Source organism: Takifugu flavidus, chromosome 13 (genome assembly GCF_003711565.1).
Source record: "Takifugu flavidus isolate HTHZ2018 chromosome 13, ASM371156v2, whole genome shotgun sequence".
In the NCBI taxonomy this organism is placed as follows: Eukaryota; Metazoa; Chordata; class Actinopteri; order Tetraodontiformes; family Tetraodontidae; genus Takifugu; species Takifugu flavidus.
This window is the reverse complement of record NC_079532.1, coordinates 2,190,147-2,202,989: the sequence shown is the minus strand read 5'-3', so window position 1 is coordinate 2,202,989 and position 12,843 is coordinate 2,190,147. Positions and strand designations below refer to the sequence as shown.

The following is a 12,843-nucleotide window of genomic DNA, read 5'->3' as shown; positions in this document are numbered from 1 at the left end:
TGGTAAAAGAAAAAGTTTCTTGCTTTATTTCATAATTCATCGTGTAGTGAATCAAAATAAACTTGATTTATAAAGCCTGGAACAAAAAATCCTCTGAAATATGCTTGAGAATACTAATCAGTCTTTGTCTCTGCCAAAAACGAAACATACACACATGCATACACACACACACACAAAGTCAAAGACAGATTGTTTTGTGAGTATATTACATATCAAATGGGAGTCATGTCTCACATTTTACCAGATATTTTTGGCAAGAGGCAAAGCTATAAGTGTTGCAATAGCACCCCCAAAAGGAACTCTACGGAACAGCAGATTTGCATTTACTTCTCTGTTATTCTCTCTTATTGAAAATAATAATCTAACAGTGCTGAAAAGCAGATTAAGGATGCTTTGCCTTGGCAGACTGCAACTTTGATTTTTTATCTGAATGAATACAACCACAGACACACATTAGAGAGACACAGGCGCTTGATGCTGGGGATCAGCACAGCAGTAAACCAGCCTAATTAGTGTGACATCACTGCATAATTGGTCTGTTATTGATATGTAGAACAGTGGTTTAGCCCACGTTTTGCTGTACACATGCTGCCAACCACAGGCAGGAAAATAAGCCCACTGGATGTGGGTGCTGTCCTCTGATTGATGTCTCAGTACGAAATGCCCTTCAACAATCAGCAGCTACAATCTAGGTGTCTATCGGAGTGTAGCATCTTGTGTCATTCATCTGTCATTTCTCCTTTTGTGGTCGAACGCTTCTCCCCCCCTTTCTTCTCAGCCCAACGCTTATTTGACCCCTGTCTGGGGATATTCTTTGGCGCGTCTCTCAGTGGGGTGAGGCAGCATTTTACGGTGTCAGAAGGTCAAAACCTGGAGTCAGCAGGCAGCCATAAAAAAACAGCAGGTATTTTAAAAGCTCAGACAGCTTCTAGACAGCAGGGAAATACAGGCAGCTTTGGATTTAAAAGGAAATCCAATATTTCTCTCCCGGTCTAGAATGATAAGTAAATGAATTAAAAGTCACTGCTGGGAGACACAGCAGGAAAAATGAAGATGCAAATGATATTTGGATGGAAAGCCTTTTAACAATGGTGTTTGCGGGCCAGATGCTTATGTAAGATGACCTTCAAGGACATTCTCCTCATTTACACAGCAATTAAGCCCAACCCTGTTGGTAATTTGAAAAAGAGACAAAAATCCTCTGTGGATTTAATAACAAACTCATTACCAGGGTCCAACAGGGCGGAACTGCCTTTTAATTAGAGCAACACCTGATTAACGCCCAATTAACAGAGCCAGAGCCACTTAATTCTCCCCCACTTTGGCACGATGAGAGCATAAACATAAGCAGTCCGGCATCAGAGAGCTTCCTCGGGGGAATGTGCAATGGGAAAAGTAAATAACGACTTTGGAGGCAGTCTGTTGTGTGGTGGTCCAAATACTGTACAGTGCTGGGAGGGCTACGCAGCACATGCACAAGCTCAGCGCCAAAAAAGGCAGAGAGAGCCATAGTACCTGCTGTCTCTGTGCTAGAAATATGGTGGATAGACGCACCATTTTGGGAAGTTGTATTCCCAAAAAAGCACATGACCAGCATGCAAAGTGCCTGGAAGAGCCTCATCAACAATAATCTTTAAAGATGACAGCAAAGGAACAGTAATAATTAGTACAACATATATACTGTACATTAAATCATTTAAAAATAGTATGCTGTTTCATAAAATCACCACTAGATGGAGCTTTTGAATCATTCATCTCCCATCTATTGCACTATATCTGCTCTCTTCCCTGAGTCTGTATATATTAACTCCCCAGTTCCTCATGTCCTTAATGGAGTGCTTTACTCAAGGTGTTTGATGGTGTTTAGCTGTATCCAGAGCAATGGCTGGCACAAAAAGAGCTTTTGGCAGCCTTGTGCTGTGAGAAATTCCGCCTCAACTCAACAGCCTTCTCCAGGTCAGGCAGGATGTCTGGCACCACGGCTTGTTCTGCTGTAAACACTATCGGCTCCACCACCAACAGCAGGACCCATCCCAGAGCCCCGAGCCAGTACGAGGATCCCAGACTGGAGAAGTCTTGACGGATTTCTTCCCTGTGCTGATAGGTGAAAAGAGACCAGGTGAGGAGGAAAAAGAAACCTGGGGGGAGGAGAGGGAGATTTAAGGGTCGCATTGAACCTTTCAAAAGTATTTGTAAAATAATGAACTGCAATTTGGAGCCAAGTACAGGGAGAAGTCTCTCTAAAACCCACTGGGGTTTTTAAAAGAGTGGTGGCTAAATTTATCTACCTGTGGAGGCCATGGTGAGGAGCAGCACCGTGGTGGGGTAGAGCGCCTGTCCCGCCATTAGGAGGGAGCGTGTGTTAGAGTAAGAAAGCACCGTCTTGGATGTCCAGCAGAGGGCAAAGACCAGACAAAGGCCGCCGGTGCTCAAAGCCATCAGGAAGGACAACACGGCGAAGACTCTGGGAGCTTTCAGAGCTGCGGGACAGCAGACACAATCAGAGGAGGGAGGAGCGAGTCTGACGGTATATTCGGAGGGGGGCCTCGGCAGCAAGAACAAGGCCACAGCTGAGTAAGAGAGCCCGCAAGGTAAAGTCCCACTATGAATATGATTCTTTAGGACTGTTTGTTTAGTTTTCATATTGTGAAATGAACACGAATGGGGAGGTGTTTGTGTGTGTGTGTGTGTGTGTGTGTACATCCAAAATGACATGGCGCCTTTCATCCATGAGCCCTGACTCATCCTTACCTTACTAATAAATCACCTTTGACCCCAGTGAACTTAGACAGTGTCTGATTTCTTTGAATTTTTTTCAAGAGTTCATTTTCAATAAAAGCATTTAAAGATTAATGTTTTACTAAAAATTTCAATTTTACTTTTAGTAGGTTTATTGAGGAGGGGTGTGGTCAGAAAAGGTCAGTATATTGTAGCTCATATTATGTCCTAAAGTCTAACACTGATGAAAGCACATTTGTCTTCTGTGTTGGAGCTTCCTCTGATCTCAAGAATGCTGGAGTCCTGTGGTTCAGGAGCAAGCTACGACTTGTTTCAAGCTGCTGAAGGTGCTCATCCGTAATACAGCGCATCTTCAAATGTTCCTCCTTCATGGTGGACATGCGGAGGTGGACCTAACTGTTTATCTTCACTAAATTTTCCTGTCAGTCAGACTTTTAACTAAACCCTGATACAATCTTCTGTCAGAAGCCAAGAGTTGCTCACCGTGAATGACATCATTGTTATTCGACGTCTCTGTTTCGGTGGCGTTGCCTGTGGTCCAGAATCCCTGGCCCTTCAGCCAGAACGGGGTCCAGACGCTGTAGATCACACACAGAGACCCCACCAGCCCAACACAGGACTGGCAGACCCTGAAGCGGCTGATGTGGTCGCCCAGCTCCAATAACTTCATATCTGGGCACATGAAAGGTCAACACTTAACGACCATCACATCTCTGTTCATATTACTTTAAGAATTAGGATTAAATATCTTACCGTTGCCGTTTGAGACTCTGTCAAGACAGCACAAACACAACAATGTTTACACAGAAACAGCTCCGACTGAACAGATGCCTCCAGCAGCCCGACTGTAGTCCGGGGCCCGTGTGACCACAAGCCCTCACTTGCTCCTCACTGACTCCGCCTCCACTGCAATGGAAACTCCCCCCCGTCACTGAGGAAATTTCCCCCAGAATTCTCCACTGCAGCCCACCGTCTCAGCGTTCAGAAAGTGAAAGCAGCAGCGAGAGTTCAAAAGTAGAAAACAGAAGTTTCAGGGTGTGAAACAAGGAAGTGACGGACATCTGAATTCCCTTTATATCAGCGAGATCGTCCGGCTGCAACGGCACCGCTGGCCCAAATGCCAGAGGCAGAAACTGCGTTGGTGAGGGGCATTTAACGATATCACACTTTCTCAACGCTGGACATAGTAAATACCACCACCAACACCTCCACTTTCCTTTGTTGCAATGGAACAGCCCACCTGAATGGAAGCGCCCAAAATGTTTCACATGACTCATAGCTAATCATATACACACATACTGTATGTATACAGTATATATATATACATATGTGTGTATATGATATATATATATATATATATTTCTGTGTGTTTCATTTAACAGTTTTAAAGTAAAAAAACTACTATTTAATATTTTCTTCAATATTAAAAGGCATATAAGGAAATATTTACTTTATTTACAGAGGGGTTTCAGCAATATTACATCGAGGACATTTAAAGTGCACGTGACCAAATACTGAACTGTTTCAACCTTTGGTCGGTTTGCATTTTGGTATTCAGTTAAAATCCAGGAAAATCTTCAAAAACAAGATTTAATCCGTGGAAGGCCACTCTCAGCTCAAGCATAGCGCCTCAGATATTAGGGATCAGTGTTGTTGGCACTACTCGCCTTCCTCCTCAGCCTCTTCTCAGTGAGCGTCTCCTCTGCAGTCAGAAAACAGAGAGCCGGCTTCAAGTGGCGCCTCTTGACATTTGCGTGCGTATATCCTGAGCTCACTTTCTGGCTCGTTCAAGCAGGGCCTTGAACACGTCGAGAATTTCCGGGTCCTCTCCGGCTGACAGCTCCGGAGTGTTTTTCTCCAGCCAATCAGAGGAGCGGATCTGGTGCCGGAGCGTGCCGATCAGGGAATCCAGTCCCTCTGCCGGCTTTGACGGTTGGCAGTCTCGAAGCACGAGCTCGTCGGCGCCCAGTCCGGCTTGAACAGTGTGGTCTTTCTCCTCCAGCATGTCAGATGACTTGCCCTGAGGCAATGTTGACCCGACAATCGCGGCGTTGTCTGAATCTTTCCCTGATGCTCTGACACCCGGGCCGCCATCTTTGATGGAGTAGCAATCGGTGACGGTGATTTGATCTTTGTATTCTTCTAAAGCCTCTTTAATCCGCTTCATGCCTGAGAAAAGAAGACAATCAGTCAGGAAAGAGAGCAGAGGGTATAGTTGGGACAGCTCATTAAAGGAGCTGCAAATAACTGACCGAGCTTAAGGCGGCGGTCCTGATCGGAGAAGACAATGCGGAACCAGCCCGGCGTGGAGCAGGAAAAGGCTTGACCGCAGCTCAAAACCACCTTGTGTTTGAGAAAATGCCTCCACAGGCGCAGCTCTTCCTCAAACGAGGGCTCCGCCAGAAACTGCCAACACAAAGAGACGGGAGTGCGGCGGCGCTCGGTGAGGTGAGAACTGAAATCTCTGCCGCTCTGACCTACCTTTCTGAGGTCGGCCCAGACGAACATGGCTGCGGACCTGTCCAGGTACGGGACGTCCAAACCCCGCAGCTCTCCTGTCACGTAGCTGTGGGCGGCTTTTAACCTGGATCTGTTCCGCGGCAGATACTGTGTGTCAATCCACTCTGCAACGGTGCAGAAACACTGACATTTGGTGTTTTGTCCAGCAGTGTCATGTTTTGTTCTTTCAGAAAGCCAAAAAGAATTAATTTCCCCTCCCAAGAGGGAGTGGAAGGAAGTGCCTCTCTGAACTGCTGCATCCATCCAAAACTGACTTGACCCACGAAGGCAACAAAAACACTCTTTGAATATCAAGTAAATCTGAAATATTGGCGTTATTTCAGTGTTTGTACCTCTGTCCTGAAGCAGCTGTGCTACCTGCCTCTGGGTGGTCCCCGGTACGCCGTGGAACGCGCCCAACTTTGCCACAGCCTCCACGAGGTCCCTGCTCTCCGAGTACAGGGTGCCTACTCTGATTCCCGCCATCGCAAAGTCCTACACACAGCAAGGTTACATGTTAAAACACCACACATGTTACCACCAATGCGCCTAGAGTAGAACACGCACCTTTCCTAACCCCCACATCACATGGGTCCGCTGTGGGTCGGGCACACTGTGAAGAACCAGGCGAAAAAGGCATCATTGCCAGTTAAGAACCAATGTTTGGTCGTCGCTGCAACATGGTGTCTGAGGGTTATACTAGAACTGTACCTTTCCAAACTAAGCACGCTGTCAAACGTGACAGACTCATCGAAGACCGACAGCATGTACACCTCATCCACGATGGTGTGGAGCTCGTTTCTAAATAAATCGGGAGAGACGACACAGCAATACTCCTAAAGCTCACCAGAGCAAAAGTAAGGCGTTTCACAGTTACAACAGATCCGTGTTTATTCGGATCTGGCGGGAATCGCTCATTTAGGGAACAAGAAAGCATGCAGAGGACTTATTGGCACGTGGCCGCCCGTCCCAATATGCTAAGGATTAAGAATGGTAATAAAAAGTCATTAAGAGTGCTTAATATTCCACACATGGGACGGCTGCCTGGGTCATAAAGTAAGAACTCGTTCTATGCGAGTGCAGGCCGTGCTTTTGGAGATGTCTCTTAAAGGGGCGGCAGGTTGCAGCGTGGGTGGATATCGGAGTACCTTTTGGCAAACTCCAGGAAGCCGACCATTTCCTTTGGGGTGTAGATATCAGCCAGAGGGTTGTGGGGGTTCATCAGTACAAGCCCCCGGACGATAAAACCCTGAAAGAGGAGGGCAAATTTCTTTTTTAAACGCCAACCACTGAGCAGCATCGACAAAACCGCATTTGTGGAGCGCCTCCGTCTTTAAATAGGCGCTACAGACAACTGCTTAAGAGAAAGATGCACTCGTAAATTACCTCGTGCTCGGCCCTCCGCAGACCCTCTTCTAGTTTATCAACGGTGAGGTGGAAAAGTCGACCATCCTCGCCACTGGCCTGGAAATAAAGCAGCCCAGGAGGGGGGGGGTAAAAATACCAACCGTCTCCACCTGTAATTACTGCTGAAAACAGCATCAGCTGCTGGAGTGCAGGCGCCGCTCCTACCTCACAGTCCAGATGAATGTGATAGAGCTTCACATCGCTGTACAGGCCCAGATGCTCAGTGATGGCGCCGTAGAAAGGAGTGGAAATGAGAATGGCGTCTACGGCACGACAGACACGTTGAATGATAGCGTGGTTTGTTTAGGTCGCCTCTTTTCAAACCAGCAAATATCCTCTCAGCACAACTTTCTGAGTCAGCTAGTGTCTATAAATAATTACCTGCCGATTGCTCACTTTCGGTCTATTAGCGAACATGCTAATTCCGCCTAATGCATTACTCTAGGGCTCAGACAAGCACCGCAGGGGAAGTCATTTAGGTAGCCATTTGGACTTTTAAGCAGTTTCTGTTTTCATAACTGCGGGTAAAAAGCTGTTTTATTTGTGCCTAATTTTACTACCAAATCGATGTCAGAAAAAAAATGCCCTCATTTCTCGCGGTTACAATGCATGCATTAGCATTCACAGGGGGCAGATGGAGAGTTTGTGGATTTTTGAACTTACCTTTAGGGTCACAAATGACCGAGGCAATACAAGAGAAGAGGGAGGCACAGCCGTTCATCACCACAACCTGTGCAAACACACACATCCGCCGTGTTATGAAAGAGCCTAATTAGGGCACAGAGGGGGGGCCTGATAAATAGGCTACAAAAATCAGCCATCTACTAAAAGAGCCATTCATTACATCCACTGCATAGTCTGGGAAATAAACAAAAAAACATGCTTTGATGGTTCATTTGCAACGTTTGGTATCATAATGATCATTAGGAGGTGAATCAAATGAATTAGCTAAATCCACTGCATCCATCTTTGAAAACACAGGGCTGCAGCTTGTTTTTCTTGAAACAAACGCTGACTCATGTAAAGGTAGCCTGTCACTGTAAAGAATGGCTCCTTTTAGAATTCAGAATGATTAATGATTCGGCGAAATTTCGATGGTTCCAATAGCACTTGGGGGGGGGGGCGCAGGTCACGCTCATGGAGATGCATGATTTACACATCCAGAGGAAATGACTCTCTCCTCCTCTCTGTGTACGATTGCTCTTTTTTTTCTCTCTCTCAATCGTGCAACAGTTTAAACTTCGCTCACGTTTTCAGCTTTCAGCGGTTTTGGCGAGCAGCAGTAGTCAGTCAGGAACTTTGCAACCTCCTCCCGCAGGCTGAAAGAGAGCAATTGGGAGAGGTCAGTTGACTTTCTGCGACCATTCGTGCTTCTTGTTTCAAATTAAATTTAGCTCCAGTGGAATCTCTTACAACTGGTGTCCACTCCAGTCTGGATACTGCAGCAGCGGCGGGTCGAGCTGCAGCATGTCGGGCCTGGTCAGCTGTGTCAGGAAACAAAATGGAAGTCACTTATGGACACGGGAGAATCGTTTTCACTCAATTACACTCCACAGAGTTTCCCCACTGACTCGACTGAATGCGGCCCGTCGCTGTAATGCTGGGTTTTTGGGCACATCCCGACCTTCAGGGAACATAGAACCATATTTGAAGCACTGATTCACAGCTTAAGCGGCACTTTGAAATGGCGAGGCAGTAAAGGTTTCAAAATCGAAGGCCTGGAACGTGTTTCCACTTGCAAATACGCAGATTTGAGGAACAAATTCCAAAAAGGTTGGACTACTTTTTAAAATGTACATACACATGTGATATGCTTCTTCCTCCAGGACAGAAGGACAGGTTTATGTAAATGGCTTAAAAGTACTGACTTGGCGAATTAGACTTCCCATTGTACCACTTTGTTTTATCACTTTTTTATTTTTACTAACACACAGTAAGCTTTTGGGAACTGAGGTTGACTTTTCTAAAAGTGAAAGGCTTCCTCATTCTTGCTTGATGCAAGATTTCAGGTTCAGCGATCTGAGGTCACACTTTTTACAAGCACTCGTGACGCTATCAGCTGATTCCAGTTGTGGAATGTTGCCAGTGTTCCTAAACTCCCCTGGACTGTTGCTGCATGCATATCGGACGGATCTTTACCTGTCAGGCGGACAGACCTCATCGGTGAGGGTTCCTGTCTGCTCTTGTCCAAAAACAGACAGGAAACGACTCCATAAAAGGGAGTGTGCAGGAAATATCCCACATCCACTCCACACTCCGATCTCATTACAGTGATACAGCAGGGATCAGAGGGCGTTGATCTTACCCGTTCATGCAGCAAATCATGGCACAGTTTGTTCTCACTGGTCCCCAGGTTGATGATACCCTAGGAGAGGACAACAGAGCGCTGGTTAGTCACTGTAGGATCCCACAGCTGGATGTTTCCTCTCACAGACTCACGTCAGGCTTGTCCGTTTCGTGGAATTTGTCCAGTGAGTAGAGGAGGAAGCCCTCCTGGAGGATGCCTTGCTGCTGCCGAATGCTGTTGCCGCGGTGAGAAAGGTATCTGCTGCGGTTCGGCGTTTCTCCACCTGTCGGCGTCGCCGACCTCGCCGTTTCGCAGGGCTGGGCGCAGGCAGGAAGCGCCGACCCCGGCGTCTCCTCAGCGGAGACAGACTGGGCCTGGAGGGTTTCCAGGGGTGGCCGGGACGAAGACGACATGGTCGAGGGGGCGCACGTGGTCTGAGCCGCGGGGGTTTGAGTCCCCTGCCTGACAGCGACCAGGGCCTCGGTGAGCATGCCAAAGAGGCGGAGCTCGTGCTGGCGCTCCTGCTCGGCCCTCCTCTCTTCCCTCCGCTCCCGCCGCTCCTCCTCCTGCAGCTCCCTCTCCAGCCGCGCCTCCTCCAGGGACAACAGGCGCTCCTCCGCCGACTGCTGCCAGGACAGGAAGCAGGACAAGGCTTTGTCCAGACGCCCCTGCCCGCCGCAACTCTTACCGCAGTCCCACAATGTTTTGCCACCCCGGTGCCGTTTCTTCTGTCTCGCAGAGGTGAGAGGGCGGCAGAGCTTCTGGGGCTGCTCGGGAGCGTCTTGTGACTGAGGAGGGGCAGCATCCTGTGAGGCAGCCGTGGAAGAGCTGGCTATGTTTAGATCACTGAAACCTGGGTATAGAAATAAAACACAGCGTCAGCTACGAACAGGAGTGTGAAAGATAATTAGAATTCAATTAAATGAATTAAATGCTGATCGCATGCCATTTGTATTATACTTTCTTCACAGGATGACAAACACATCAGCTTTTTTACATCAGCTACCTGAAGGTGAGATTCTGGCAGCTGTTGAGCTCTCTCCACGACCCACGGCGTCCTCCGGTCCCATCAGGGACTGTCCGTCATTGTCCTGGTCGTCCCCGGAGCAATAATACATCCCCGGGTGTGAGTCCCCAGAGTTCATCATGTCATCTCCAACATCTTCACATTTAATGTCCAAGGGATTTTCTGGTTTTGGCGGCTGACCAAAAAGGAAGCCGCCAGAGGAAACAGGACCGAAGGTACCACCTGGAGCTCCTCCTGGCCCATGGGCGTCCAGTGGGCTGCCCTGGTTCTGAAACACCTGTTGAGCTATGACTGTTCCTCCCAGGGATGAGTAGGTGATGGCCGGCCGGTTGGCCAGCACTCTGTCCATCACATCATAGAACTTCCAGGACCTCATCTTGAGGTTGTCTTTAATCCGACGGTACTCCAGCTTCATCTTCTTGATCTTCTCCCTGCACTGGTCGCCGGTGCGGTAGATCCCCCTTTCGCGCAAAATGTGCGCTATGCGGTCGAACACACGCTGGTTCCGCAGCGAGCTCTCCAGTTCGATCTGGACCGACTCGTCGGACCACAGCTGGAGGAGCTCTACTATCTCTGGGTCGGTCCAGTTGCTGCCTCGTTCATGCCTCCTGCCGCGGAAGTCCATCCTTTGACCGAATTCTGCAACACAGGATGGGGCAGCGCATCCGAATATTAGCTGTCGGTCCTTATCATCCTAACTAGATTACATGAAACCGACGCCGTTTGAAAGTGCTGCGTCCATTATGCGTCAGTAGTTTCTGTCAACAGTGGGTTATAAGCGTGTTATTTCCTGCACTTGTGTTCTCTCACCGTCAATCAAATCGGCAGCTCTTCGAAACACGGACGGTTGCGGATCTGTCACTCAAACGGAACATCCGTCCACACACGTCAAGCTATGTGACACGGTTCGGACCGGTTTGGAACGGCAACTGTGCAGCGGGTGACAAATACATGTTGTAAAGAGCAAATTGATCACAACTTCGTTAAATGGTGTACAGCCGCAACTACATCCGGGTTGACGGCACATGCGTGCTTTCCCTATTCCGGGATAACTTTGGTCCGTGTTAACAGGGGGGCTGCGGAAAGCGGGCTGGATTTCACTTATAACAGACTGTTATGGGGCAAACACGGCCATGAGTCGGTGACGCTGGTTATGGCCCCCTCTAGTGTTCGAAGTGTCCGGTATCGTGATGGATGTAATTACAATAAGCTTCCTGAAGATGGCAGCTACAAACCGTTGCACGCACAAGCACGCGCTCGAGAAAACATGATTGCATTGTTTTGCTAAACGGCATTGCCCGAAACGCATTTATAACAAAGATGACGTTAAAAAACAAAGCAAACCTCCAGTGTCCCGACGAAAAGTGGGAAAATGTTATCGTAATTTCCATCTAATTTGATGCGGGGACAATGAGTCGTTCGCAGGTTCGAATATTTCAATTTACGATGGATTATATCAGGGACGACTGTTTAAAACCCGGCACCCACGTACCCGCCCCTCTCAGAGACACGAGCGGTTGAATCAAACACACACGCAAATTCGTCGGCTCTGGTTGTGACGTATTTCCTGAAGAGAAGGGGTTTATTGCAATTTGTGGTCATTTCCCTCAAGTAGTAAAATCGTCACTGTGTTGCCACGCAGCTATGTGAAACCAACTTTGTTTATCCACGTAATTACGGGCGTCTGTTATCCAGTTTCCACATGGCGTTACTTCTCGTGTCAACAAGCCTCACGAAATAAGTCCCCCCTTCCCTAACACACGCAAGGAAACCCGTAATATAAATATGTGGTGGCGACGGAGGAAGTTCACGGACAAGGTATTTGCTAAAATGACGCGCGTGAGTTGAATCGGGCGCTTTTGGGGGAGAATGCACGTGCAGCGCGGTTCTCGCGGACCAAGCTGGGACCTGTTCGGTTAAGTTGAAAGTGCAGCCGCAAGAGAGCCCAGAGTCTCCGCCCGTGGCGACGGGACGAGGAAGGAAGACGCCCGCCTTCTCGCTTGCGTCTCGGTTGTGTAGAAGTGGCGAGTTGGACGTGTGTTGTTGGAGGGAGGAGAGCCGCGGCAGAGGGGGAGGGAACAGTGGGAGTATTTACAGAAAGCATGACGCCTGGCTCGGCACAAAGTCATGGACGGCTCTGCTGATCGCTCCCACCAGTCCTCCCTGTAAGGTGAGTCTCTGCCAAGTCTCTCATCCAGACTTTCTTCACTATTTATCATTTTTAAGGAGATCAGATTCGGTTCGCAGCTCTTCTTTGAAGTTTTCTGCCGGTAGGTTTGTTTTCTGTGTGCATTGTTTTGTGCAGCTCATCTGATCTCAATTTTAATGATCTCCGCCTCCTCACAATCTCCATCGCTAATTTCTCACATTTTGGCACAAGTCATCCTTTAGCAATAATGCTCTAAACCTGTATTAACATTTTATATATTGCACTGAAGTTCTTTTCCTGGGGTTGGGAAAGAAATTCTTGCAGACTCTCCATCGTTAAATGACAGACTTAATTAATCCCAAAGGCGAAACAGGTACTGATACCCTAATGGTCTTTTTCCACAGATTAGCCCAGGTTTGCAGTTTGTGTATTGATAAGAAGTGAATAGTGAACTACATTGTGCTCATTTGGAACTACCAAGGCAAGGGGGGAAAAATCCCAACGATGTAATTTATCTTGTCCTCTAATTAAGGCACGTCTTAAGTACAACTTTCACTGGGATTTCAACTCTGGGAAATTCAAGGTCAACAGCTATAAAGGAGAGCTCTGCTCAAAGCTTTCTCTCTCACAGGGATTATAATAATTTATCACATCACAGACCTTAAAACAAAACGTTGGTGTCAGTCTTTTTAGATCTTATCCAGGCCAGTAGCTAAGCTTTTAAAGGGCTTGGTT

General features: G+C 47.8%; 3 protein-coding genes across 6 annotated transcripts in view; 1 reads left to right on the top strand and 2 right to left on the bottom strand.

Moving 5' to 3' along the window:
- si:ch211-256a21.4 (uncharacterized) lies at window positions 1–4,019 on the bottom strand. Its single transcript, XM_057053111.1, has 4 exons — window positions 3,493–4,019; window positions 3,223–3,411; window positions 2,289–2,480; window positions 1–2,138 (listed from the first exon to the last, which is right to left on the bottom strand). The coding sequence occupies exons 2-4, from the start codon at window positions 3,407–3,409 to the stop codon at window positions 1,864–1,866; spliced, it is 654 nt and encodes a 217-aa protein (XP_056909091.1). The 5' UTR covers window positions 3,410–3,411; window positions 3,493–4,019; the 3' UTR covers window positions 1–1,863.
- Window positions 4,020–4,174: 155 nt separating this feature from the next.
- accs (1-aminocyclopropane-1-carboxylate synthase homolog (Arabidopsis)(non-functional)) lies at window positions 4,175–12,012 on the bottom strand. The gene is made up of 17 exons (XM_057053104.1): window positions 11,868–12,012; window positions 10,770–10,888; window positions 9,939–10,598; window positions 9,085–9,785; window positions 8,951–9,010; window positions 8,059–8,129; window positions 7,895–7,964; window positions 7,309–7,375; window positions 6,811–6,908; window positions 6,625–6,702; window positions 6,387–6,487; window positions 5,950–6,039; window positions 5,806–5,851; window positions 5,592–5,733; window positions 5,221–5,363; window positions 4,992–5,145; window positions 4,175–4,908 (listed from the first exon to the last, which is right to left on the bottom strand). Exons 3-17 carry the CDS (start codon window positions 10,582–10,584, stop codon window positions 4,511–4,513), a joined length of 2,865 nt encoding a protein of 954 aa, XP_056909084.1. The 5' UTR covers window positions 10,585–10,598; window positions 10,770–10,888; window positions 11,868–12,012; the 3' UTR covers window positions 4,175–4,510.
- furinb (furin (paired basic amino acid cleaving enzyme) b) overlaps window positions 11,502–12,843 on the top strand; it is a 50,897-nt gene continuing 49,555 nt past the window's right edge. The window contains exon 1 of one of the 4 annotated variants that reach the window (XM_057053110.1): window positions 11,502–11,777. The gene's annotated coding sequence lies outside the window, so the exon portion shown is untranslated. Of the gene's footprint in view, window positions 11,778–11,974; window positions 12,130–12,843 lie in introns of those variants that run through there. The other 3 variants (XM_057053107.1, XM_057053108.1, XM_057053109.1) reach the window with 3 other exon arrangements.

Bases quoted from the DNA above. Each gene is read 5' to 3' on its own strand.
- si:ch211-256a21.4 (XM_057053111.1), bottom strand. From the start codon at position 3,409: ATGAAGTTATTGGAGCTGGGCGACCACATCAGCCGCTTCAGGGTCTGC. The intron at 2,481-3,222 runs GTGAGCAACTCT...GCTGTCCCGCAG, and splicing joins TAACAATGATGTCATTCACG to CTCTGAAAGCTCCCAGAGTC. The intron at 2,139-2,288 runs GTAGATAAATTT...TCCTCCCCCCAG, and splicing joins CCTCACCATGGCCTCCACAG to GTTTCTTTTTCCTCCTCACC.
- accs (XM_057053104.1), bottom strand. From the start codon at position 10,584: ATGGACTTCCGCGGCAGGAGGCATGAACGAGGCAGCAACTGGACCGAC. The intron at 7,965-8,058 runs GTAAGAGATTCC...GCTCTCTTTCAG, and splicing joins GACTGGAGTGGACACCAGTT to CCTGCGGGAGGAGGTTGCAA. The intron at 6,488-6,624 runs GTAATTTACGAG...CTCCTCTTTCAG, and splicing joins TGCGGAGGGCCGAGCACGAG to GGTTTTATCGTCCGGGGGCT.